Consider the following 27,996-nt stretch of genomic DNA (forward strand, 5'->3'; position numbering starts at 1 on the left):
TGACCTTGACTTCCCTTGTCAGCCATAGCTGCCTTGTCCTCTCCCCTTAACACGTTTCCTCCTCCTTGGTCTAATCAGAGCCTTATACAGCCTCGGAAGTATATCCCTGGTCATGTATTCTAGCCCTCTTGACATGAATACATTGCATTTGCCTTCCTAACTGCCGAATGAACCTGCAAGTTAACCTTAAGAGAATCGTGAACAAGGACTCCCAAGTCCCTTTGTTCTTCTGATTTCCTAAGCATTTCCCCACTTAGAAAGTAGTCTATGCCTAAATTCCTCCTTCCAAAGTGCATAACCGCACACTTTTCCACATTGTATTTCATCTGCCACTTCATCGCCCACTCTCCTTGCCTGTCCAAATCCTTCTACAGCCCCCTTACTTCCTCAATGCTATCTGTCCCTCTACAGATCTTTGTATCATCTGCAAACGTAGCAACAGCGCCTTCAGTTCCTTCTTCCAGATCATTAGTGTATATTGTGAAATGTTGTGGTCTCAGCACAGACCCCCGAGGCACACCACTAGTCACCGGCTGCCATCCTGAAAAAGACCCTTTTATCCCCACTCTCTGCCTTCTGCCAGTCAGCCAATCCTCTATCCATGACTCTTAACTTATTTAACAATCTCCTAAATGGCACCTTGTCAAAGACCTTCTGGCAATCTAAATAAATCACGTCCACTGGTTCTCCTTTGTCTAACTTCCTTGTTACCTCCTCAAAGAACTCTATAACAGATTTGTCAGACATGACCTCCCTTTGACAAAGCTGTGCTGACTCAGTCCTATTTTATCATGCACTTCCAAGTACTCCGCAATCTCATCTTTAATAATGGACTCTAAAATCTTACTAATGACCGTAGTCAGGCTAACCAGCCTATTATTTCCCATCTTCTGCCCACTCCCTTTTTAAACAGTGGTGTTACATTAGCCACTTTCCAGTCCTCTGGGACCCTTCCTGCCTCCAGTGATTCCTGAAATATCACCACCAATGCTTCCACGATCTCCTTAGCTCTCTCTTTTCGAACCCTGGGGTGTAGTCCATCCGGTCCAGGTTACTTATCCACCTTCAGACCTTTCAGTTTCCCCAGAACCTTCTCCTTAGTGATGGTCACTGCACTCACCTCTGCCCCCTGATTCTCCTGGAGCTCTGGCATCCCACCAGTGTCTTCCAATGTGAAGACTGATGCAAAGTAACTATTCAATTTGTCTGCCACTTCTTTGTTTCCGATTATTTCTTCTCCAGCCACATTTTCCAGTGGTTCAATGTTTATTTTTGCCTCTCTCTTACCTTTTATATATTGAAAGAAACTCTTCCTATCCTCTTTTATATTACTAGCTAACTTGCATCTTCTCTCCCCTTATTGCTTTTTTGGTTGCCCTCTGCTCGCTTTTAAAGGCTTCCCAATCCTCTGGCTTCTCACTAATACTCGCCACTTTGTAAGCTTTTTCTTTTGCTTTTATAATGTCCTTGACATCCCTTGTCAACCATGGATGCCTTGTCCTCCCCTTAGCATGTTTCCTCCTCCTTCGGATGAATTTCTGTTGTGCCTCCCGAATAACTCCCAAAACTCCGACCATTGCTGTTCCACTGTCTTCCCTGCTAGGCTCCTTTTCCAATCAAACCAGGAAGAACTAGCAAGCTCAGAAGGTATCTCCATCCTTTGCTGCTTGCTGCTCTGCGCTTGCTGCTCTGCCTCACCTCCCCGGTGGTGGAGGCAGGCTCAATTGTGGAGGGAATTGGATTGTTATCTGAAAAGGAAGAATGTGCAAGGCTATGGGGAGATGGTGGGGTAGTGGCACTAGGTAAATTTCCAATATTGTGAGCCAGGACAGGCACAGTGGGTCGAATGGCCTCCTTCTGTGTTGCAACCGTTCTGTTGTTTTATGATAATCCAAAGCGGTAAGTGAGAGAGATAATGGACTGGTCATTTTCACCTGGTGAATTTCATGGTAAGTAGTTGCACATTAAAGAGGTGCATACAGCTACCTGAACGGCTCAAAATATCCATAATGCCGAGTTTCAGCAACAACTTTGCTATTGGTGTCTCTGATAATGGCAATAGTTAATGCCATATTCCCGATGTAGGTGGCAGTCCGGTACAAATGGGAATGGTGTAAGTGTTTGGAACTCTATCTCGAAGCATCCTACCTGTTCGCAATAGATTGGAGCCCACTTCCCCAAAGTAAAAGGTAGAGTTAATTCCAATGATCTGCCTCATCCCACACTTTGCCAATGCTTCACACTAAAATCCAATCATCCATTGGGCTAATGGTAGTTATGGTGTGGAGATGCTGGCATTGGACTGGGGTGAGCACAGTAAGAAGTCTGACAATACACAGATTAAAGTCCAACAGGTTTGTTTCGTATCACTAGTTTTCGGAGCGCCTGAGGAAGGAGCTGTGCTCGGAAAGCTGGTGATTCGAAACAAACCTGTTGGACTTTAACCTGGTGTTGTAAGACTTCTTATTAGGCTACTGGTGGAAGACTTGGATGAGGACTGGAAGAATCTCAGGCCTTTGCAGTCTGGTCTTACACATTGAGAATGGCCCATTGGACAGAGCCCAGAAGTCAGATGGACCCCCCGTACAATCGGGACCTGTTTGCTTCCAATTTGCAAGGGAAGGAGGTGCTTGTCAGGATGAACAAGGGGGGAACATTGGGAATGGATTAATTGGAGTCAACAGGCCGTGTAAAGGAGCTGGTTCAATCCGGGTTGGTAGTCCCAGGATTCAACAAGAGGCGACACCCTCAGATGAAGAAAAGAGGGAATTTGAACGGGCAAGTGAAAGTGCAAAGTGAATGGTGGGTGGGCTGAAGATGTCACTGGGACACATCAAAAAGACGTCGAACATTTGCCTGCAATAACTCGTGAGACCATCAGGAAGAAATAGAAGCTGCTCGTCCCAGTGGTCAGTGAGCTGTGTAATTGCAGTGCTCAAACATTACAACAAATAATGGAGAAATATTTCACATCAGGAGGGTTTCATTATCTTCTACAAGGCTATTAATATAATACTTCTATAGACGTATGTGAAAGACTTGCTCTAATTGACCTTTTCTGTAATAATCCGGATCTTCAGTTCCACATTCTGGGTATACGTTAGACCAGGGTTTTCCTAACTTTTCCAGACATGGAACCCTTTTGACCTCCCAAGAGTACTGAAGGAACCCCTAAGAAACATTCTTATTATATGAAGATTTAAACTACAAAAAGAATATTATTGCGCAGTAGGTACAAACAAAGAAAAAACATTTGAAAAGATGATCCTTTCTTATATGCATACATTTCTTAGAATAAAAGAGTTCTGAAATGCTTCTACGCCGTACCTTTTTGGTTATTTTTAATGGGAGCACCTCATATGCACTCCCTGAACGACTCTAACCCTCACCCTCACCCACCCTCACCCTCACCTTCACTCTCACCTTCACTCTCACCCTCACTCTCACCCTCACCCTCACTCTCACCCTCACCCTCACTCTCAACCTCACCTACCCTCACCCTCACCTTCACTCTCACCCTCACTCTCACCTTCACTCTCACCCTCACCCTCACTCTCAACCTCACCCTCACCCACCCTCACCCTCACCTTCACTCTCACCCTCACTCTCACCTTCACCCTCACCCTCACCCTCACTCTCACCCTCACCCACGCTCACTCACCCTCACCCTCATCCTCACCCACCCTCACCCTCACTCTCACCCTCACCCACCCTCACCCTCACTCTCACACTCACCCACTCTCACCCACACCCTCACCCACACCCTCAACCTCACTCTCACCCTCACCCACCCTCACCCACCCTCACCCTCACCCACTCTCACCCACACCCTCACCCACACCCTCAACCTCACTCTCACCCTCACTCTCACCCTCACCCACCCTCACCCACCCTCACCCACCCTCACCCACCCTCACCCACCCTCACCCTCAACCTCAACCTCAACCTCAACCTCAACCTCAACCTCAACCTCAACCTCAACCTCACCATCACCCTCACTCTCACTCTCACCCTCACCTTCACTCTCACCCTCAATCTCACCCTCAATCTCAACCTCAATCTCACCCTCACTCTCACTCTCACCCTCACTCTCACCCTCACTCTCACTCTCACCCTCACCCTCACCTTCACTCTCACCCTCAACCTCACCCTCACCCTCACCCTCACCCTCACCCACCCCCACCCCCACCCTCACCTTCACTCTCACCCTCACTCTCAACCTCAACCTCAACCTCACCATCACTCTCACCCTCACTCTCACCCTCACCCTCACCCTCACCCTCACCCACCCTCACCCTCACCCTCACCTTCACTCTCACCCTCACTCTCACCCTCACTCTCACTCTCACCCTCACTCTCACCCTCACCCTCACCCACCCTCACCCTCACCTTCACTCACACCCTCACTCTCAACCTCAACCTCACCCACCCTCACCCTCACCTTCACTCACACCCTCACTCTCAACCTCAACCTCACCCTCACCCACCCTCACCCTCACCTTCACTCTCACCCTCACCCTCACCCTCAACCTCACCATCCTCACCCTCACTCTCACCCTCACTCTCACCCTCACTCTCACCCTCACTCTCACCCTCACTCTCACCCTCACCCTCACCCACCCTCACCCTCACCTTCACTCTCACTCTCACCCTCACCCTCACCTTCACCCTCACTCTCAACCTCACCATCACCATCACCCTCACTCTCACTCTCACTCTCACCCTCACCCTCACCCACCCTCACCCTCACCTTCACTCTCACCCTCACTCTCAACCTCAACCTCAACATCACCCTCACTCTCACCCTCAACCTCACCCACACCCTCACTCTCACCCTCACCCACCCTCACCCTCACCTTCACTCTCACCCTCACTCTCAACCTCAACCTCAACATCACCCTCACCCTCACTCTCACCCTCAACCTCACCCACACCCTCACCCTCACCTTCACTCTCACCCTCACTCTCAACCTCAACCTCAACATCACCCTCACCCTCACTCTCACCCTCAACCTCACCCACACCCTCACTCTCACCTTCACTCTCACCCTCACTCTCACCCTCACCCACCCTCACCCTCACTCTCACCTTCACTCTCACTTTCACCCTCACGCTCACCCTCACCCACACCCTCACCCACACCCTCACCCTCACTCTCACCTTCACTCTCACCCTCACTCTCACCCTCACCCTCAATCACTCTCACCCTCAACCCACCCTCACCCTCACCCACACCCTCACTCTCACCCTCACCCTCACCCTCACTCTCACCCTCACCCACACCCACACCCACACCCTCACCCTCACCCTCACTCTCACCTTCACTCTCAGCCTCACTCTCACCCTCACCCACCCTCACCCTCACCCACACCCTCACCCTCACTCTCACCTTCACTCTCACTTTCACCCTCACGCTCCCCCTCACCCACACCCTCACCCTCAATCTCACCTTCACTCTCCCCCTCACCCTCACCCTCACCCTCACTCTCACCCTCACCCTCACCCTCACCCTCAATCACTCTCTACCTAACCCTCACCCACCCTCACCTACACCCTCACTCTCACCCTCACTCTAACCCTCACCCTCACTCTCACCCTCACCCTCACCCACCCTCATCCTTACCCACCCTCACACACTTGCATCCTCACCCACTCTCACTACTCTCATCCACACTCAGCCTCACCCACTCTTACTCATCAACACCCACTCTCACCCTCACCCTCACTCTCACCCTTACTCTCACCCTCACTCTCACCCTCACTTATTCTCAGTCACTCACTCACCCTCACTGTCACCCTCACTCACTTTCACCCATTCTCACCCTCACTCTCAGCCATACTCACCCACCTTCACCCTCAGTTACTCTCGCTCACTCACCACTCTCACTGCCTCACCCTCACCCACTCTCACTAACTCTCACCCTCATCCATTCTTTCTCACCTTTACTCACTCCCAGGATTTCAGGAGGCACTATACACTTAATTCGACTATTGCTTAGGCTAAAATTTACCAGGCGGATTTATGAAGCAGTAAATAGATAAGTGAACTGAATTATAGATTTACAAAAGATAGGATTAACTATATATCCTTAGAACATACAAGAAACAATCAATTGAAATATCTTTTTCTTTGGCGATCACTCGCTAACGAGCACGATTGTCCACGTAAGAAACTCTGTATTACTGGTCATGAGTCCTGTGGGTCCTTGTATTTTTCTCAAAAACTCAAGGTTTCCAAATTCAGTTACATTTTGCTGTTCTGACCACAGGTAGATGGGCCTGCTAGGTGCGGGGACAGGCAGCCCAGGTTGGGGACAGAACAGACTATTTTTAGGGCACCTCTTCTCGCCCCTTCCTCATGTGGGGTGAGCAGAGTGGATCATGAAGAGGGCTGCTCAGCCATGAAGGTAACTGCCGAAACGCTGTCCTGTCCCTATTCCAAGAGCGAGATGCCTAAATCAAAACTCCACCTGTTCGCCGAAGCTAGGGACTTCCAGATCTCACTGTCCTGTCACCTCTCGCCGATTATCTGTGTGGGGGTGCGCTGGTTTCCTTGAGATAGACGGCTGGTACGGGATATCTTTTAACCTAGGTATTCCGTAGAACATGGGGTGGGATTCACTGCCGGCCGACGCTGAAGTCGTGGTAGGCACCACTTTAACGTCAAATTGGGACGCTTCGGCACCCCGAAAATGGCCTAAATGCATTGGTCGACGTGCGGTGTTTAAGCACCGCTGGCACATCATTAGCGGGCCTGACCATCTATTCTCCGGGGCCTCTGCGGTTCGCCGCCGCCGATGGGCCGAGTTCCCGATGGCACGGTTCACTTGTGGTCTGAGCGGTTGGGACCCCGGCGTGGCTGCTGCGGACTGTGTCTAGCACTGCCACAGTCGGCCGGGAGCCGTGCTGCTGGCCGCGGGGGCTTCTGCAAGGGCTAGGGGTACTGGTGGGAGTGGCCAGGGGGGCAGTATTTGGCAGGTCGGGTCTGCACATGGCCGGCGCCATGTTTTACAGGGTTCTCGCTGCAGGTCGTCACTGTGCCATTTTTGTCGCGGGAGCTGGGAGTTATACTCAGCGCGGCTGCTAGCCCCTCATCGGTCACACGATCGGCGAGGGGTCGGCGATTTTTCCCTCGTAAAACGCCACAAGCCCCACACCGACGTCAGCACTTAGCCTCCAAGTCGGTGACTCCAGCCCACGGTCTTTCACAGAGAGTAGGGTCCAGGAGCTTGATGACTGGGGATCTCTCCCCTGCTGCAGCCTTCATTCGACATCGCAGCCATTGATACCACACCAGTTCTTCTGCCTGATCTGCCAATGAGGACTTGTTTTGGATTGCACCTGTCTGGTTTCGTCCCTCTGACCTTACCATCATTGGGTGACCCTGCCAGGAGCTTAGGGCTCATGATGGCATTGCTCTCGGGATCAACAAAACATTCAGGAAAGGCAATTGCAATATAAGCTGACACCTGTGGGCAGAAGTCAGAGTTTGAATAAGGCAGCCTGAGAAAAAGTAATTTTAAAAGAATGGCTGGGGCAAGGAAATATAAAACATGTGTCACCAGAACTCAAAAGGAGCCTCAATCACACATTTACACAAACAAATCGTAGCAGACTCTCATCGCTTTGACTGAATGACTTGGCTCCCCCGCTCTTCAGTGTTTGAATAGATGGAAATATCCATGTTTTGAGGCTGTTGATCATTAAACTTTAAGATGAGAAAGTATATAGGGACATAGTCAGCTATTCGCCTCCTCGAGCCAGCCCAGTCCTCTTTGTGCACTCGTTTTATAACCCTCTGTGTGCCATAACAGAAAGATAAAGATGAACACTGGAGCAAAAGACAAACACTTAGCTAAGTCCATTTTCTGAGACAAGTATTAACAGTACACCATGACACAAGGCTCTCACACGAGCCTTTACATCACCTCATTTTTATTCCAGTCACCATTAATATCCCCAGAGCAATACGTTGTGGACTTTAACCTATCAGTGAATATGAAGCACCAAACATATTCACCAGCACTCCAAGTTACGTCACACTAAGATTGTGATGACTCAATCTCCAATCGGAGGATCAGGACCCAAGTACCTGAAACATTGGGTGCGATTTAATGACCGCTTGAGCAAGAGCATAATGCTCTTGCATTATGCAAGACAACTGGACCGCTAATGATGTGCCAGCGGTGCTTAAACACCGCACGTCGACCAATGCATTTAGCCCATTTTCGGGGTGCCGAAGCGTCCCAATTTGACGTTAAAGTGGTGCCTACCACGACAACTGGACAGGCCAAAATCGAGAACTGCGCCAGGCGTCGATCAGTTTGAGATCTAATCGGCCCGCTCCCGTTGGCGAAATCAGGATCCCATAGCGTGGCGAGAAACTAATAATCACCACTGAAGACCAATCCCCATACAATTAACGGGAACGACCCTGCATCGAAGGCCTCCCGTCATCTAACCGCCTCCCCGGCAAGTGGTCACGTGGTCTCCGATTAGTACATCTCTAAAAATGTGAAGCTGGCAGAATGGCTTCTGCGGGGAACCAAGGAGGTGCGTAGTCATCTTAGCTGCTAGGCAATGAGCCTGTGGGCACTGGGGTTTCAGAACTTGTGCTCGGGGGGTTGGGGGGGGTGGGGGGGGGTTGAGAGTCGGGGGAGCCCAGCCCCCGGGGGGGCCAGCCTCGGCCGGGTTGGCCGTCATCGGTGGGGACAGTCACCCATGGGCTGGGGAGGGGGAGGATGGGTGTCTCAGCACCCACGGGTCCACCATGCCATCCCTGGATAGTGTGTACCCATTACGGGGGAAACCCCAGCCTGTCTCTCCCACTGACCATCCATAACTACCACACACCATGGAGGCTTCTGGCCACGCAGCTGAAGGCTGTAGCCGATAGGGAATTAACATTCATAGTTTTTTTTTCCAAATATAGAGTACCCAATTATCTTTTTGCCAGTGAAGGGGCAATTTAGCCTGGCTAATCCATCTAGCTTGGACATCTTTGGGTTGTGGGGTGAGACCCACGCAGACACGGGGAGAATGAGCAAACTCCACATGGACAGTGACCTGGGGCCGGGATCGAACCCGGGTCCTCGGCGCCATGAGGCAGCAGTGCTAACCTCTGTTCCACCATGCTGCCCTAACAATCATACTGAAGCGAGCACTTCACACCTTTCAAGCGGATCCCCGAGGGTACGCATGCCATGTGGCATGTGTTATTGCCTAGCATCCCAATCAGACCATAATGCCTGGACACTGTGCCTGAGCACTGCAGGAAGCAACACCACAGACGCAGCGGAAAACATCAGAACACCCAGGGTCTGGACCCCAGCACCGGGAACATTTCCATGACCAGTGTCGAGGACCCGGGTTCGATCCCGGCCCCAGGTCACTGTCCATGTGGAGTTTGCTCATTCTCCCCGTGTCTGCGTGGGTTGCTTTGTCCTGGATGACATTGAGCTTCTTGAGTGTTGTTGGAACTGCACTCATCCATGCAAGTGGAGAGTATTCCATCATACACCTGACCTGTGCGTTATGGACGGTGGACAGGGTTTAAGGAGTCAGGAAATGAGTTACTCTCTGCCGGATTCCCAGCCTCTGACCTTGTTATACCGTCAATTCACTGTGAGACCGTGAGAACGAGTAAATATTAGGCTTTATTATCCATGAACTCGCCTGCCAGTGTCTGCTGTACAAAATGGGTGCCACCCACACGTGGCCGTTCTATATATCGCCCCGGTGAGGGCGGAGCCAGAGGCGGAGCCCACCGGGGTTCCAGTACAGTACCTGGAAGTAGACCGTATCATCATTTCCAGGTCATAGGTCACAGCACTATACAGACAGTTCATACTTAGGTGAATACATTCACCACATTCACCCCCTGTTAAAAAAATCAAGTCCAGCAGGGGTGACGTGGGGTCATTAAATATTCAGTCTGTCTGGAGGCTGGATCGTTCTTTTAGACCTCCTCAGCTCTGGCGTTGCAGCGGGCACGGTTGTTGCAGGTGGTGACTCCGGGGGCATTGTGCCTGGAGCTTGAGCTTCAGTCCGGCGTATCGGAGACAGTTGAGGGGTGGGGGAGGCAGGGGGTTGGTGGGTGGTGGCAGTGCCAGCACAGGACAGTACAGGACTCCCAGAGGGGCGCAAGGGGCGCTGGGGGTGGCAGTAGGCAGTGGGGGTGGGGGGCGTTGGCAGGGGAACCAGCTGGCGCCAGGTCTCGTAGGGAGACCGTATCTTGCCGTCCGTCCTGGTGCGCGATGTAGGCGTACTGGGGGTTGACGTGCAGCAGCTGGACCCTCTTGACCAGGGTGTCAGTCTTATGGCTCATCGTATGCCTCCGGAGAAGGACAAGTCCTGGAGTTGTCAGCCAGAATGGAAGCGAGACCCCGAAGATGGACTTCCTAGGGAAGACAAACAAACGGTCGTGAGGGGTCTCGTTCGTGGCTGTGCAGAGGAGTGACCTAATGGAGTGGAGCGTGTTGGGGAGGACCTCCTGCCAGCGGGGGATCGGGAGACTTCTAGACCGGAGGGCCAGAAAGACGGCCTTCCATACCGTCGCGTTCTCCCTCCACACCTGCCCATTTCCCTGCGGGTTATAGCTCGCAGTCCTGCTCGAGGCGATGCCTTTACTGAGCAGGTACTGCCGCAGTTCTTCGCTCATAAATGATGTGCCCCGGTCACTGTGGACGTACGCAGGTAAACCGAACAGTGTGAAGATGCTGTGCAGTGCCTTTATTACAGTGGCCGAGGTCATGTCGGGGCAGGGGACAGTGAAGGGGAAGAGGGAGTACTCATCGACGATGATTAGAAAGTATATATTACGGTTGGTGGAAGGGAGGGACCCTTTGAAGTTGATACTGAGGCGCTCAAAGGGCCGGGAGGCCTTTACCAAGTGGGCCTTGTCTGGCCGATAGAAGTGCGGTTTGCACTCCGCGCCGACTTGGCAGTCCCTGGTCATTGCCTTGAGCTCCTCGGTGGAGTAGGGCAGGTTGCGGGCCTTAATAAAGTGGGTAAGCCAGGTGACCCCCGGGTGACAGAGGTCATCGTGGATAGCCCAAAATCGGTCATCTTGCGCATTGGCGCATGTGCCGCGGGACAGGGCATCTGGAGGCTCATTGAGCTTCCCAGGACGATACTTGATATCGGAATTGTAGGTGGCGAGTTCGATCCTCCACCTCACGATTTTGTCATTTAAAATTTTGCCCCGTTGTGCGTTGTCGAACATAAAGGCAACCGACCGCTGGTCGGTGACGAAGGTGAACCTCCTACCGGCTAGGTAGTGCCTCCAGTGCCGCATGGCTTTCACTATGGCTTATGCTTCCTTCTCGACCGACGAGTGTTGGATTTCGGAAGAGTAGAGGGTTCTAGAGAAGAATGCTGCTGGCCTGCCCGCCTGGTTGAGTGTGGCGGCCAGTGCGACGTCTGATGCATCGCTCTCTACCTGAAAGGGGACAGACTCGTCCACCGCGTGCATTGCGGCCTTGGTGATGTCGGCCTTGATGCGGCTGAAGGCCGAGCAGGCCTCAGCGTCAGGGGAAATGTGGTGATTTGAATAAGTGTGCAGGCTTTGTCCGCATAGTTGGGGACCCACTGGGCATAGTAGGAGATTAGCCCCAGGCATCGTTTGAGGGCCTTGAGGCTGTGGGGAGGGGGAAGTTCCGTGAGGGGGCGCATATGGTCGGGGTCGGGCCCTAGGACTCCGTTCTCCACGGCGTAGCCGAGGATGGCCAGTCGGGTAGTGCAGAAAACGCACTTCTCTTTGTTATATGTGAGGTTGAGGGATTGGGCGGCCTGGAGGAACCTCTGAAGGTTGGTGTCATGGTCCTGCTGATCATGGCCGCAGATGGTAACATTGTCCAGGTACTGGTATGTAGCCTGCAAACCGTACTGGTCCACCATTCGGTCCGTCATTCCCTGAAAAACCGAGACCCAGTTAGTGACAACGAAAGGGACTCTGAGGAAGTGGAAGAGTCGGCCGGCTGCTTCGAAGGCAGTGTAGTGGCGCTCTTCCGGGCGGATTGGGAGCTGGTGGTAGGCCGACTTCAGATCGACTGTTGAGAACACACAGTGCTGTGCGATCTGGTTGACCATCTCCGCTATGCGGGGGAGGGGGTACGCATCCAGTTGCGTGAACCGGTTAATGGTCTGGCTGTAGTCTACAACCATCCGATTCTTTTCCCCAGTCCGGGCGACCACCACTTGCGCTCTCCAGGGGCTGTTGCTGGCCTCGATGATCCCGCCGCTCAACAGTCGCTGGACCTCCGACTTGATAAAAGTCACGTCTTGGGAGCTGTACCGCCTGCTCCTGGTGGCGGTGGGCTTACAGTCGGGAGTGAGGTTCGCAAAGAGTGAAGGGGGGGAGACCTTGAGGGTCGCGAGGCTGCATACCATGAGGGGCGGGCAAGAGTCCGCCGAACTGCAGGGTCAGGTTTCAGTGACTGCATTGGAAGTCTAATCCAAGCAGTAGGGGGGCACAGAGGTGAATGAAGACGTACAGCTTAAAACGAGCGTACTCAGCGCCCTGCATCGCGAGATTAGCGATACTGTACCCCTAGATCTGAACCGAATGGGACCCGGAGGCAAGGGAGATTGTTTGGGATGCGGGGTAGATGCAAAGGGAGCAGCGCCTTACCGTGTCAGGGTGAACGAAGCTCTCCATGCTCCCGGAGTCGAAAAGACAGGGGGTCTCCTGCCCATTGACCCGGACGACCATCATTGAGTTTTTCAGGTGCTTTGGCTGCGACTGGTCGAGGGTGACTGCGCCAAGCTGCGGGTGGCCTGCGTGGTCGGCGGTATCGGGGTCACAAAAGGTGGCCCCCATGAGTCGCATGTGTCGGGCTGGGTCGAAGGTGGCGACCAAGATGGCCGCACCCATCGGTCACATGTGTCGGTCGGTGCCGGAGCTGACGGCCAAGATGACGGCCCCCACGAGTCGCACGTGTCAGCCAGTGTTGGAGCCGGCGGCCAAGATGGCGGCCCCCATGAGTCGCATGAGGCCGATGACGCATCTGAAGGGGACTTCCGGGCAGGCACGCAGCCACATTGCGTGGTCTATGGGCCGGTGAGTACATGGGTCGGGCCTGGTGAGTTTTCGATTTCTGGGCTTTATTTCGGCCCCGACAGACATTGGTGAAGTGTCCCTCCTTGCCACAGTCACTGCACGTCGCTGTGCGGGCTGGGCAATGCTGCCGGGGGTGTTGACCCTGGCCGCAGCAGTAGCACTGTGGTTCCATGGGCAGGACTGGCAGCCGCGCGTCACAGGCCTGTGACGTAGTCGGGTCCGACGGGGGCCGCGACGATGGTGTCCACGAGGGGTTCGCCGGGCCCGCGGGGAACGCACTTGAGGCTCTGGTAGGTCACCTCTAACGAGGTGGCTAGTTTTACCGTGTCCCTCAGGTCAGTGGTCCCCTTTTCCAGTAGGTGCTGCCTGATGTAGTTCGATCGGACCCCAGCCACGTAGGCGTCCCGGGTCTGTAGGTTTATGTGTTCCTCCACCGTCACATCCCAATAGCTGGAGTTCCTTGCGAGTAGGGTCAGGTTTTCCAAGTACTCGTCCAGCGATTCCCCGGCGCGTTGACAGCGAGTAGTGAGAATGTGTCGGGCGAACACCTCATTTACGGGCTTCACGAAATGCACCTTGAGGATTGCGACCGCCGCCTCGTGCGTGGCAGCTTTCTCTATCATCACGACAGAGATTCAATGGCTCACCCGAGTGTGGAGGAGTCGCAGCTTGAGGGTTTCAGTGGGAAGCGTTGTGGAGGAGTCAAGGTAGGCCTCGAAGCATCGAAGCCAATGTTCGAAGATCTCCTTGGCTTCTGTCGCTCGCGTGTCGAGTTCGAGTTTATCTGGCTTTAGAGCGGCTTCCAAGGTGCTGTCGATGGATAATAAATTGTTATACCGTCAGTTCACTGTGAGACCCTGAGAACGAGTGAACATTAGGCTTTATTATCCATGAACTCGCCTGCCAGTATCTGCTGTACAGAAAGCCCGGTCTATATATCGCCCCGGTGAGGGTGGAGGCAGAGGCGGTACCCACCGGGGTTCCAGTACAGTACCTGGAAGTAGACCGTATCATCATTTCCAAGTCATAGGTCACAGCATTATACAGACAGTTCATACTTAGGTGAATACATTCACCACAGACCTGCTCTGACCACAGTATTTAAATAGCTAGTCTAGTTCAGTTTCTGGTCAATAGTAACCCCCAGGGTGTTGATAGAGGGGGATTCAGTGATGGTAATGCCATTGAATGTCAAGGGGAGATGGTTAGATTTTCTTTTGTTGAATATAATAATAATAATAACTTATTGTCACAAGTAGGCGTCAATGAAGTTACTGTGAAAAGCCCCTAGTCGCTACATTCCGGCACCTGTACGGGGAGGCCGGTACGGGAATTGAACCCGTGTTGCTGGCCTTGTTCTGCATTACAAGCCAGCTGTTTAGTCCACTGTACTAAACCAGTCCCTAAGATGGTTAGTGCCTGGCAGTTGTATGCTGCAAATGTTACTTGTCATTTGTTAGCCAAAGCCTGAATGTTATCCAGTATCTGGGGAGACAGACATGCCCAGGTGTCACTGGGCAGGGGTACTGCCAGGGTGCCAGGCTGGCATTTTTCCCACATCAGGGATCGGATCTGGGGCTGTGAGGTGGGGTGTGGGGGGAGGCTGGTGGACCCCTTTTAAGGCAAGTTGGAGCATTGTGGGCGTCTGGGGATCGTATGGGGTGGGGGGAGTCAAGAGATCGAGGCGTCATTTAAAAATGCAGTGCAGGAAATGCGACTTGAGTGCCCCCAGGTGTCATGTGAGGGTACCTTTAAGAAATGGATGTTTAAGCAATGTGCCTTTAAAAAATGTGGTGATGTCAGCGTGTGGGTGGAGCTTGCTTTTAGTTCAGCCATTTTGCAGTTTAGTTTCAGTTTTGAAAAGAGCTTGGGGTGTGTGTCTGTGTTTGCAGTGAGCTGGATCTGCTGTGATCTCTGCCATGAAAGACTATCTCTGGATCATTTGGGTGATTTAAACTCATAATAGTAAAGCCTTTAACCTGATGTGTTTCTGTTTAAAGGTGTTAAGTCTCATGGATTTTGAAAGGAATAACTGAAGGATTATTTAGTGTTGTAATATTTTCGGGGTTATCTTTGAAGTAAGGGGTGTTACGAGATCCAATGTTTATTTAAGAGGTTAAGTTGAGTTCATGGAATAAACATTGTTTTGTGTTTAAAAACCCACGTGTCCATAATTGTCATCCCACCCCTGGAGAACAAGCCGTGTGCTCGGAAAAGCAACAATAGCATTAAAGGGGGAGGTTGGTTGAACTCCATGATACATATTGGGGTTCTGAAAACGCCTCGCCTATAACAATTATGGGCACGAGGGGGATAAAAGTCTATCTATTGGATTGGCTTTTGTGAACTTAAAGACAGTGAAGGAGTGTTGCTTTTCCGGTATGGTATTTTAGTTTAAGTGGGGAGTGTTGTGAACAATGGCTCTTTCAGAGGCTCAGAAGTTTTTGGGAGTGGAGAATGTCACACGCAGCACCTTACGGACAGAGGCGAAAAGCAGACTGTAAGATTTGGCAAAAACATTGCAGGTAACATTACCTGACAAAATGCGAAAAGATGAGGTAATTATGGCGGTTAAAGCATTTAAAGTTGCCTGAGATACAGTCTGACTCATTGGAAATGGCAAAAATTCTGTTGCAAATTGAACAAATGGAACATGAGAAAGAGAAAGAGCGGAAAAAGAAAGAGAAAGAGAGAGAGAGAGGAAAAAGAAAAGGAGAGAGAAGAAAGGATAAAAGAAAGAATAGCCCTAGCAGAACAAATAGAAAAAGAAAGCGAGATACAGATCAGGGAAAAAGATAAAGAGAGGGAGTTTGAACTTCAGAAAATGGCCATGAAACATGACAATCAGTTAAAATTGGCAGACATAAAGGGAAACGTACAGTTGGAGGATAGTGATGAGGATAGTGAGAAAGAGCGTCATATCGAAGGCTTGGTGGGAATCTATTTAAATATGTCCAAGTATTGCCAAGGTTTGACGAGAAGGAAGTGGAAGCCTTTTTCATTTCTATTGAGAAAGTAGCTAAACAAATAAAATGGCAACACAGGACATGTGGCTATTACTGATTCAAACAAAGCTGGTAGGTAGAGCGACTGAAGTGTTTGCATCACTACTGGAGGAGGTATCTGGAACATATGAGGAAGTGAAGAAATCCATCTTAAGTGCATATGAGCTAGTGCCTGAAGCTTTTACAGACAAAGGTTTAAAAATTTAAGGAAAGAATTTGGTCAAACATACATGGAGTTTGAAAGGCTCAAACAGAGTAATTTTGATAGGTGGATAAGGGCTTTGAAAAGAGACCAAATGCATGAAGCTCTCAGAGAAATTATACTTTTGGAGGAGTTTAAAAATTCAATTCCTGATGTAGTGAGAACTCATGTGGAAGAACAGAGGGTTAAAACTGCGAGATCAGCAGCAAAAATGGCAGATGATTATGAATTAGTTCATAAATCAAAGAGTGGTTTCCGACAATACATCAGTTTCAGCCGGTGAGGGATAGAAACTGGGGACATGAGAAATACTCAAGTGGTAAAGGTAAAGGTGATCTGATGGGAGACAATCAAGAGAGTGTACCTCAGATTAAAAAAGAAATCCAGGAGGGTGGAAAAGAAATGAAAAGTTTCAAATGTTTTCGCTGTAATTAACTAGGCCATGTAAAGTCACAGTGTTGGTGGTTGAAGAAAAGCACTGGGAAGGCTGATGTGGTGAAACAGGATAAGACAGTGGGATTTGTTAGAGTGGTAAAGGAAAGCACAAAGGAAGCGAAGGAGGTGCAAATGATTGTACAGCCTGTTCAAGAAGTAATTGTTAAGAAGGTGCCAGATGTCTTTAAAGAATTTACTTGTGTGGGTAAAGTTTACTCATGTGTATCAGGAGGAGCAGGCAAAGAAGTCACAATTTTAAGAGGTACATGAGCTAGTCAATCTTTAATGGTCAGAGATGAGGAATTATGTAGTTTGGGAAGAATGTTGCCAGGAAAGGTGGTGATATGTGGAATTCAGGGTGAGAGGAGTAGCGTTCCATTATAAAAGGTAAGGTTGGAAAGTCCAGTGAAGAGTGGTGAAGTGTTGTAGGAGTAATAGAGAAACTATCTTGTCCAGGAATACAGTTTATCTTGGGTAATGATATAGCTGGATCGCAGGTGGGAGTGATGCCTACTGTGGTTGATAAGCTAGTGGAAAATCAGACAACTGAAGTGTTGAAGGACGAATATCCTGGGATTTTTCTGGATTGTGTAGTAACAAGGTCGCAAAGTCACAGGTTAAGACAAGAGGAGAAATCAAAGAGTGAAGATGAAGTTGAAGTGCAATTATCAGAAACGATTTTTGATCAGATGGTTGAAAAAGAACAAGAACAGGTGGAGGATGAGGCGGATATTTTTAGCTCAGGAAAATTGGCGGAGTTACAACAGAAAGATGCAGAAATAAAACGGATATATCAGAAAGCATATGCGGAAGAAGAATCTGAGAGTATACCAGAGTGATATTACCGTAAAAGTGATGTCTTAATGAGAAAATAGAGACCTGTACATATACAGGCGGATGAAAAATGGGCAGAAGTTCATCAAGTAGTATTGCCGGTAGGGTATAGAAAGGAGGTGTTGCGAGTTGCACATGAGGTACCAGTGGGAGGTCATTTGGGAATAAGGAAAACTCAAGCTAAAATCCAGAAACATTTTTATTGGCCTGGACGACATAAAGATGTCGTTAAATTTTGATAAAACCAGCGCCCTTAATACCCATTCCAGCATTTGAGGAACCTTTTACGAGGGTCCTAATCGACCGCTTCCTAAAACAAAAAGTGGAAATCAATATCTTTTGACTATAATGGATGCGTCTACTAGGTTTCCAGAGGCCATTCCAGTACGTAATATTATAGCTAAAAGGACTGTGGAGGAGTTACTTAAATTCTTTACTAGATATGGACTACCCACAGAAATTCAATCGGATCAAGGATCAAATTTTACACAAAGTTATTCAAAGAAGTTATGGATAGCTTAGGAATAAAACAATTTAAATCAACTGCGGACCATCCAGAATGACAGAGAGTGTTAGAAAAGTGGCATTAGACATTAAAGACAATGATGAGGGCGTATTGTCAAGATTATCCAGTGGATTGGGATACAGGAATCCCATTCGTATTGTTTGCAATTAGGGATGCACCAAATGGGCGTCATTCTCCGACCCCCCGCCGGGTTGGAGAATCGCCGGGGGCTGCCGTGAATCCCGCCCCCGCCGGTTGCCGAAGTCTCCGGTACCGGATATCGGCGGGGGCGGGAATTGGGCTGCGCCGGTTGGCGGGCCCCCCGCTCGATTCTCCGGCCCGGATGGGCCGAAGTCCCGCCGATAAATTGCCTGTCCTGCCGGCGTGGGTTAAACCACCTTTTGAACGGCGGGTCAAGGCAGCGTGGGCGGGCTCCGGGGTCTTGGGGGGGGGGCGCGGGGCGATCTGGTCCCGGGGGTGCCCCCACGGTGGCCTGGCCCGCGATCGGGGCCCACCGATCCGCGGGCGGGCCTGTGCCGTGGGGGCACTCTTTCCCTTCCGCCTCCGCCACGGGCGGAAGAGACTCCCTCCACTGCGCATGCGTAGGAAACTGTCAGCGGCCGCTGACGCTCCTGCGCATGCGCCGCCCGGGGATGTCATTACCGCGCCAGCTGGCGGGGCAACAAAGGCCGTTTCCGCCAGCTGGCGGGGTGGAAACTCCTCCGGCGTCGGCCTAGCCCCTTAATGTTGGGGCTCGGCCCCCAAAGATGCGGAGCATTCGCACCTTTGGGGCGGCACGATGCCCGTCTGATTGGCGCCGTTTTGGGCGCCAGTCGGCGGACATCGCGCCGTTTCGGGAGAATTTCGCCCAATGAGTCTACCAAATTTAGTCCTTTTGAACTCATTTTTGGTCATGAGGTAAGAGGACCACTTAAATTGATTAAGGAAAAATTGGTGGGTGAGAAGTTGGAAATTACACTATTTGATTACGTGTCAAATTTTAGGGAATGATTAAATAGAGCAGGTGAATTGACTAGGCAACATTTGAAAGTTGCACAAAATGTGATGAAACGGGTAACGGACAAGAAATCCAAAGTTCGTAGTTTTGCCAGTGGGGATAAAGTGTTAGTGTTGTTACCAGTGGTAGGTGAGCCTTTAAAAGCTAGGTTTTGTGGACCTTGTCAGATTGAAAGGAAATTAAGTGAGGTGAATTATATGGTAAAAACACCAGATAGAAGGAAGACTCACCGAGTGTGTCATGTGAATATGCTAAAAAGGTACTTTGAAAGAGAAGGAGAGAAAAAGGAGGTTTTAATGATTCTAACTCAAAGTGACAAACCAAATCCAGATGACTGTGAATTTGATATACCTCAAATTAAATTGGAAAATGAGGATGTTCTTAAGAATTGTGATGAATTGTTAAGTTACTTTCCAGAGGAAAAATGAACTGACCTGAAAGAGTTATTGATATCGCATGGGCAAGTTTGTAGAGATAAATTGGGAAGTACTAAAATGGCTATTCATGATGTAGATGTGGGAAATGCTGTTCCGATCAAACAACATCCATATAGACTTAACCCTTTAAAATTGGCACAGGTTAATAAAGAGATTGAGAGTATGCTTACAAATGGCATAATTGAAGTGGGTTGCAGTCAATGGAACTCACCCATAGTGATGGTACCTAAACCAGATGGTACCCAACGGTTGTGTATCGACTACAGAAAGGGAATGCAGTTGCAAGAACGGACTCTTATCCCATCCCACGTTTGAGGGATTGCATTGAGAAATTGGGACAATCTGCTTTTAGTTCCAACTTCCAGACATGGAAAGAACATTTAAAACATCGTATGGAGTTCTTCAATCGACTTCAGGAGGCAGGTTTGGTGATGAACCTAGCCGTAAGTGAATTTGGAGAAGCCCAAATCACTTTCCTTGCGGAGTTTCCGATACCCTCGACACGACGGGAAATAATGCAATTTCTTGGTATGAGTGGATTTTACCAGAAATTTGTACCACATTTTAGCAGTGTGGTCGCTCCACTGATGGAATTGCTGAAGAAACGTAAAAAAATTCAACGGACAGCGGACTTTCAACAGGCATTTGACTGCCTGAAAGCTGTGTTCACCAATGTTCCTGTATTGGAGAATTGCAAGGGTCTCTGTGGTCAGATTGAACTAAAGTATCTGATCTAAAGAGAATTGCCGAGGAGTTGAGGAATGGATGAATCGTGCAGAGACTTTGTTCAAAGAGACTGTCAATCGAGAAGGAATTCTGTTGGAGGAAAAAGAACAAAGAAAAATGGACTATATTATTATTCCTGTTTGCGTGTGTTATTTTTTTTAAAACAAAAAGGTATATTTACTGTGTACATTTCTTAGTGGATGATGCAAAAGTGAAAAATGAAACCATCTTGAAGTTGATGGTTTATTATTTTTTCTTGGGGGGAGGTGTCATGTGAGGGTACCTTTAAGAAATGGATGTTTAAGCATTGTACCTTTAAGAAATTCAGCGATGTCAGAGTGTAGGTGGAGCTTGATTTTAGTTCAGCCATTTTGCAGTTTAGTTTCAGTTTTGAAAAGAGCTTGGGGCATGTGTATGTGTTTGCAGTGAGCTGGATCTGCTGTGACCTCTGCCATGAAAGACTATCTCTGGATCATTTGGGTGATATAAACTCATAATAGTAAAGCCTTTAACCTGATGTGTTTCTGTTTAAAGGTGTTACGTCTCATGGATGTTGAAAGGAATAGCTGAAGGATTATTTAGTGTTGTGATATTTTCGGGGTTATCTTTGAAGTAAGGGGTGTTAAGAGATCCAATGTTTATTTAAGAGGTTAAGTTTAGTTCATGGAATAAACATTGTTTTGTGTTTAAAAACCCACATGTCCATAATTGTAATCCCACACCTGGAGAACAAGCCGTGTGCTTGGAAAAGCAACAATAGCATTAAAGGGGGAGGTTGGTTGAACTCCAAGATACATATTGGGGTTATGAAAACACCCCTCCCATAACACAGGCCACCTGCCATTAGAACCAAGAACGGATCTTCAATTCCCGCCCAGAAAGGGCTCCGTTTTGTTTTGGTTAGAAGCTGTGCTATCAGGGATTGTTTGCGTGATTTAGTGTTATATAATTTGAATTAATATACTATTTATGTTATATTCAGTGATTTATTTTGCAAGCTATTCCAGTTAGCAATGCACAGTGCGGCACACATACCATATCATATTTCAACTTGTACATTGTTTTTTCCCAGGCAAAGAATGTCTGGAGAAGTCTAACTGCTTTAACAATGATTCCTTTGGGAACCTATGATTCACTTAAAATTTGTTTGATTTAAAAGTGACGATTTTCTGGATAGAAATTTAAGTAAGGACTTATTGTCTTGATTTGGATGTCCAGCCTTTGGACTGGGATCTTCACTTAGGGATTGGGATCTCCTCAATGGAGAACTGACATCTCTGCCTGATGAATCAGGATCTCGCATCGACATTGTGATCCCTCAATTGATATGTCCTGCATGCATTACCCTTACTGATAATTCCTGGTAGCCTTCACATCATCTGACAGCCGAATGAGAGGAAGCAGGAGAAGCAAGTGATTCGAAGAAGACCCCATGATCCAGAACTGTATGACAGGGGGGGTGGGTACCGGAGCAACAGGGCAGAAGGTGAAAAGATTGAAGGAGAACTAGGAAATAGGGCTAGTATGGCTCTGAGGAAGAGCAGACAGGGAGATGTTGCTGAAAACAGCGGGACTGGTGGCCTGAAGTGCATATGTTTTAATGCAAGAAGTACAACTGGTAAGGCAGATGAACTTATGAGCTTGGATTAGTACTTGGAACTATGATGTTGTTGCCATTACAGAGACCTGGTTGAGAGAAGGACGGGATTGGCAGCTAAACGTTCCAGGATTTAGATGTTTCAGGTGGGATAGAGGGGGATGTAAAAGGGGTGGAGGAGTTATGCTACTGGTTAGGGAGAATATCACAGCTGTCCTGCGGGAGGACACCTCAGAGGGCAGCGATGCTATATGGGTAGAGATCAGGCATAAGAAGGGTGCAGTCACAATGTTGGGGGTTTACTACAGGCCTCTCAACAGTCAGTGGGAGATAGAGGAACAGATAGGTAGACAGATTTTGGAAAGGAGTGAAAGCAACAGGGTTGTTGTGATGGGAGACTTTAACTTCCCCAATGTTGACTGGGACTCACTCAGTGCTAAGGGCTTGGACGGGGCAGAGTTTGTAAGGAGCATCTAGGAGGGCTTCTTAAAACAATATGTAGTTAGTCCAACTAGGGAAGGGACTGTACTGGGCCTGATGTGGGGGAATGAGCCTGGCCAGGTAGTTTCAGTAAGGGAGCATTTTGGGAACAGTGACCACAATTCAGTAAGTTTTAAATTGCTGGTGGACAAGGATAAGAGTGGTCCTCGGGTGAATGTGCTAAATTGGGGGGGGGAAGGCGAATTATAACAATATTAGGCGGGAACTGAAGAGCCTAGATTGGAGGCGGATGTTCGAGGGTAAATCGACATCTGACATGTGGGAGGCTTTCAAATGTCATTTCAGTCATAGAAGGCAGAGAGTAGCAATGGAGGGGTGCTTTTCTGATTGGAGGGCTGTGACTATGGTATTCCACAGGGTTCAGTGCTGGGACCTTTGCTGTTCATAGTATATATAATGATTTGGAGGAAAATGTAACTGGTCTGATTAGTAAGTGTGCGGACGACACAAATGTTGGTGGAATTGCGATAGCGATGAGATCTGTCAGAGGATACAGCAGGATTTAGATTGTTTGGAGACGAGGACGGGGAGATGGCAGATGGAGTTTAATCCAGACAAATGTGAGGTAATGCATTTTGGAAGGTCTAATACAGGTAGGGAATATACAGTGAATGGTAGAACCCTCAAGATAGTCAGAGAGATCTAGGTGTACAGGTCCACAGGTCACTGAAAGGGTAAACAAAGGTGGAGAAGCTAGCCAAGAAGGCATATGGCATGCTTGCCTTCATTGGCCGGGGCATTGAGTATAAAAATTTGCAAGTCATGTTGCAGTTGTATTGAACCTTTGTTCGGCCACACTTGGAGTATAGTTTTAAATTCTGGTAGCCACACTACCAGAAGGATGTGGAGGCTTTAGAGAGGGTGCAGAAGAGATTTACCAGGATGTTGCCGGTATGGAGGGTGTTAGCTATGAGGAGAGGTTGAATAAACTGGGTTTGTTCTCACTGGAATGAAGGAGGTTGAGGGGCGACCTGATAGAGGTCGACAAAAATATGAGGGGCATAGACAGAGTGGATAGTCAGAGACTTTTTCCGAGGTTAGAGGGGTCAATTACTAGGGGTCATAGGTTTAAGGTGCGAGCGGCAAGGTTTAGAGGAGATGTACGAGGCAAGTTTTTTTACACAGATGGTAGTAGGTGCCTGGAACTCGCTGCCGGAGGAGGTGGTGGAAGCAGGGACGATAGTGATGTTTAAGGGGCATCTTGACAAATACATAAATAGGATGGGAATAGAGGGAAACGGACCCCAGGAGTGTAGAAGATTTTAGTTTAGATGGGCAGCATGGTCGGCGCAGGCTTGGAGGGTTCTTTGTTCTTTGTTCTTTGACAACCAGATTTAATAGCAGTTTCATTCCAAATACGAGTTCCAGAATAGCCTTCGCATATCATTGGAAATTCCACAGCCAAAAGAGAGAGAGAGAAAAAAAGACAGGAAACAGAAGAAAGAATAATAATTTGTTAATGCTGCTTGCATGCGCCATCAGCCAATACAACACATTTGGCATGTTGCATTTATCTCTGGAATGTTTGAGTGAGGGGATGCCTCAGGGTATGGTTTACATCTGGATGGCTCACCCTTAGGCTTTTGCTGGATGTAAACAGCTATTCCATAAAGTTAATAAAACAGGGAGTCGAAATTAATACCCGAGAGTGTGAGGTGTCTGTTTCCGACAATTGCCGAAGTTAGCTCAATTTCAGCTTTGAGTGCGTAAATGGCCACATTTTATGAATGCAAAGTCAGCCAACATCATAATACACCAGCGCTGGAACACATTGCAGCTTTAGGTGATTTCCCAAAATAGCACACTAATCCCCTTCTTAACAGAACATTCTCGCCCCAGTGGTTCTCTTTCCATGAGAATTTTATCCTTCCTAAATTGACAGAGGCAGCAAACTTTAAACTGTTTATCCATGGATGGGATGATTTGTGAATAAATGTTCAAGAAAACTATTCATTTAATCTTTAAGGTTCATTGTATATTTATCCCCAAACATCTCTTGTATCTCCTCAGCTTCCCTGAGACCATTGCCTGTCATCATTTGATTTGACCGTATGTCTTGTATAGGTGCCAGTCGCTGGTTTTATTCGATCGATCAAAATAATGGGTAGGGAGGGGTTTAGTTTGGAATAGAGTTCATGAGTAATTTGAAGCATGAAATGTGTTGAGTGTACCATGTTTGGGAGAAATAGATGGGTTTGCAACAATGGTTCATTAGTTTTCCTACTGGGATTTTCCGCACCTCGTGTCTAGTTCTGTTGTAGACTCATTGATCGAGATTGATTGCAATGATTGCTCGACAATATTATTCACGTATCAGTGACAATCAAGACAATAGATGGCAAAGCAGTTGGACCTTAGTCATTTGTTGTCCAGAAATTCCTATGGAATGTCCTTTGGCCCTTCTGAATGTATCCTTTCCAGCAGTCCTAATGTTCAACCTTTGCTGCATCTAGTTGTCTGTAAATCAACATTTATCCAGAAGATAATTTCACGTATTCTTTCAGAGAATTTCCTGATGTCAATACTAACATTTATTTTCATGATTTAGAAACTATTTTGAACAGTACCATTAATTGATGTTTGGCATTCGATCAGCTCACAGGTGCATCTGGTCATTATTTTAAAAAAAGGGAAATAGAGGATTTGACACAAAGCGGCAAAGAGAGACGGACTGGCACGAAGACAGACAGTGGGTGATACAGAGATTGACAGTGAGTGACATTGTGGGTAATAGAGATTGACAGTGAGTGACACAGTGGGTAATACAGAGATTGACAGTGAGTGACATTGTGGATATTAGAGATTGACAGTGAGTGACACAGTGGGTAATACAGAGATTGACAGTGAGTGACACAGTGGGTAATAGGGAGATTGACAGTGAGTAACACTGCATAATACAGAGATTGAAAGTGAGTGACGCTGTGGGTGATAGATTGATTGATATATATTGCCACATATACCGAAGTAAAGAGAAAAGTATGTTCCTGCGGCCAAGGGAGCATAGACAGTACTTTCATAGTAGACAAAAGAATAATCGACAGAGTACATTGACAAATGGTACATCAACAAATAGGGATTGTAGAGTAGCATACCTGTCGTGAATAGTGTTCTTACAGGGAAGAGATCAGTCCAAGGGAGAGTCTAGAGATATTGTCGTGAGTGACGCTGTGGATAATAGAGAGATTGACAGTGAATGATACTGCGGATAATAGAGAGATTGTCAGTGAGTGACACTGTGGATAATAGAGAGATTGTCAGTGAATGATACTGCGGATGAAAGAGAGATTGACAGTGAGTGACACTGTGGATGATAGAGAGATTGACAGTGAGTGACACTGTGGATGATAGAGAGATTGACAGTGAGTGACACTGTGGATAATAGAGAGATTGTCAGTGAGTGACACTGTGGATAATAGAGAGATTGTCAGTGAGTGACACTGTGGATAATAGAGAGATTGACAGTGAATGATACTGCGGATGAAAGAGAGATTGACAGTGAGTGACACTGTGGATGATAGAGAGATTGACAGTGAGTGACACTGTGGATGATAGAGAGATTGACAGTGAGTGACACTGTGGATAATAGAGGGATTGTCAGTGAGTGACACTGTGGATAATAGAGAGATTGTCAGTGAGTGACATTATGAGTGATGCAAAGTTGACAATGAGTGGCACTGGGTGTGATAGATGGTCAGTGTGTGACACTGGGGCTATACAGGGATTAACAGTGAGTGACACTGTGGGTAATACAGAGATTGACAGTGAGTGACACTGGGGCTATACAGGGATTGACAGTGAGTGACACTGTGGGTAATACAGAGATTGACAGTGAGTGACACTGGGGCTATACAGAGATTGACAGTGAGTGACACTGTGGGCAATCAGAGATTGTCAGTCAGTGACACTGTGGGTAATACAGAGATTGTCAGTGAGTGACACTGTGGGTAATACAGAGATTGTCAGTGAGTGACACTGTGGGTAATACAGAGATTGACAGTGACACTGTGGGCAATCAGAGATTGACAGTGAGTGACACTCTGGGTAATACAGAGATTGACAGTGACACTGTGGGCAATCAGAGATTGTCAGTGAGTGACACTGTGGGTAATACAGGGATTAACAGTGAGTGACACTGTGGGTAATACAGAGATTGACAGTGACACTGTGGGCAATCAGAGATTGACAGTGAGTGACACTGGGTAATACAGAGATTGTCAGTGAGTGACACTGGGTAATACAGAGATTGTCAGTGAGTGACACTGTGGGTAATAGAGAGATTGACAGTGAGTGACACTGTGGGTAATACAGAGATTGTCAGTGAGTGACACTGGGGCTATACAGGGATTGACAGTGAGTGACACTCTGGGTAATACAGAGATTGACAGTGAGTGACACTGTGGGTAATACGGAGATTGACAGTGAGTGACACTGTGGGTAATACGGAGATTGACAGTGAGTGACACTGTGGGTAATACGGAGATTGACAGTGAGTGACACCGTGGGTAATACAGAGATTGTCAGTGAGTGACACTGTGGGTAATACAGAGATTGACAGTGAGTGACACTGTGGGTAATACGGAGATTGACGTAATACGGAGATTGACAGTGAGTGACACTGTGGGTAATACAGAGATTGTCAGTGAGTGACACTGTGGGTAATACAGAGATTGTCAGTGAGTGACACTGTGGGTAATACAGAGATTGACAGTGAGTGACACTCTGGGTAATACAGAGATTGACAGTGAGTGACACTCTGGGTAATACAGGGAATAACAGTGAGTGACACTGTAGGTAATACAGAGATTGACAGTGACACTGTGGGTAATACGGAGATTGACAGTGAGTGACAATGGGGGTGATACAGAGATTGACAATGAGTGACACTGCGGATGATAGAGAGATTGACAGTGAGTGACACCGGGGGTGAAACAGAGATTGACAATGACTAACACTGGGCACAATGGAGATATTGGCAGTGAGTGACACTTTGATGATTGAGAGATTGTCAGTTTGTGATACTAGAGGTGATACAGAGATTGACAGTGAGTGACATTATGGGTGATAGAGAGATTCACAGTGAATGACACTGGGGGTGATAAGAGTGATTGACAGTGAGTGACACTATGGGTGTAACAGTAAGTGGCACTGTGGGTGTAACAGATATTCATGGTGAGTGACACTGGGGGTGATACAGAGATTGACATTGAGTGACACTGGGGATAATGGAGATATTGTCAGTGAGTGATACGCAGGATGATAGAGAGACCGTCAGTGAGTGACACTGTGGATAATGGAGAGATTGTCAGTGAGTGACACTGTGGGTGTAGAAGAGCTGGCCTGGAATTTTGTGGGTGTTAGGGTCCTAACTAAGTTGCAGGGCGAACTGAGAATTCAAGTCACAGGATAAGCAGCTACTAAATTTGTGTTTGCTGACATGCCTTTGCCAATAATCAATAATTTCATGCTTATATTTTTCTCCATTTGTTGCAGTACCTCCAGATAATCCAGTCATCAGCAGTGGTCCCATTGTCAGCCTGAAAGTGGGAGACTCTCTGAACTTGACCTGCCGTGCAGACAATGCCAAACCAGCAGCTGTCATCACCTGGATACGAGATGGAGAGCCCCTGAAAGGGGCCACCTACATAAAGGTGAGGAGAGCGGCCTGATACAAATATA

General features: G+C 48.2%; 1 protein-coding gene across 2 annotated transcripts in view; it reads left to right on the plus strand.

The window, feature by feature from the left end:
* The window catches only part of kirrel3a (kirre like nephrin family adhesion molecule 3a), a 1,049,271-nt gene that overhangs the window by 773,089 nt on the left and 248,186 nt on the right, over positions 1 to 27,996 (plus strand). For both annotated transcript variants that reach the window (XM_072486819.1, XM_072486820.1), the window contains exon 4: positions 27,811 to 27,968. In XM_072486819.1, coding sequence (XP_072342920.1) covers positions 27,811 to 27,968 — 158 coding nt within the window. The remainder of the gene's footprint in view (positions 1 to 27,810; positions 27,969 to 27,996) is intronic.

Source organism: Scyliorhinus torazame, chromosome 21 (assembly GCF_047496885.1).
Source record: "Scyliorhinus torazame isolate Kashiwa2021f chromosome 21, sScyTor2.1, whole genome shotgun sequence".
Lineage (NCBI taxonomy): Eukaryota > Metazoa > Chordata > Chondrichthyes > Carcharhiniformes > Scyliorhinidae > Scyliorhinus > Scyliorhinus torazame.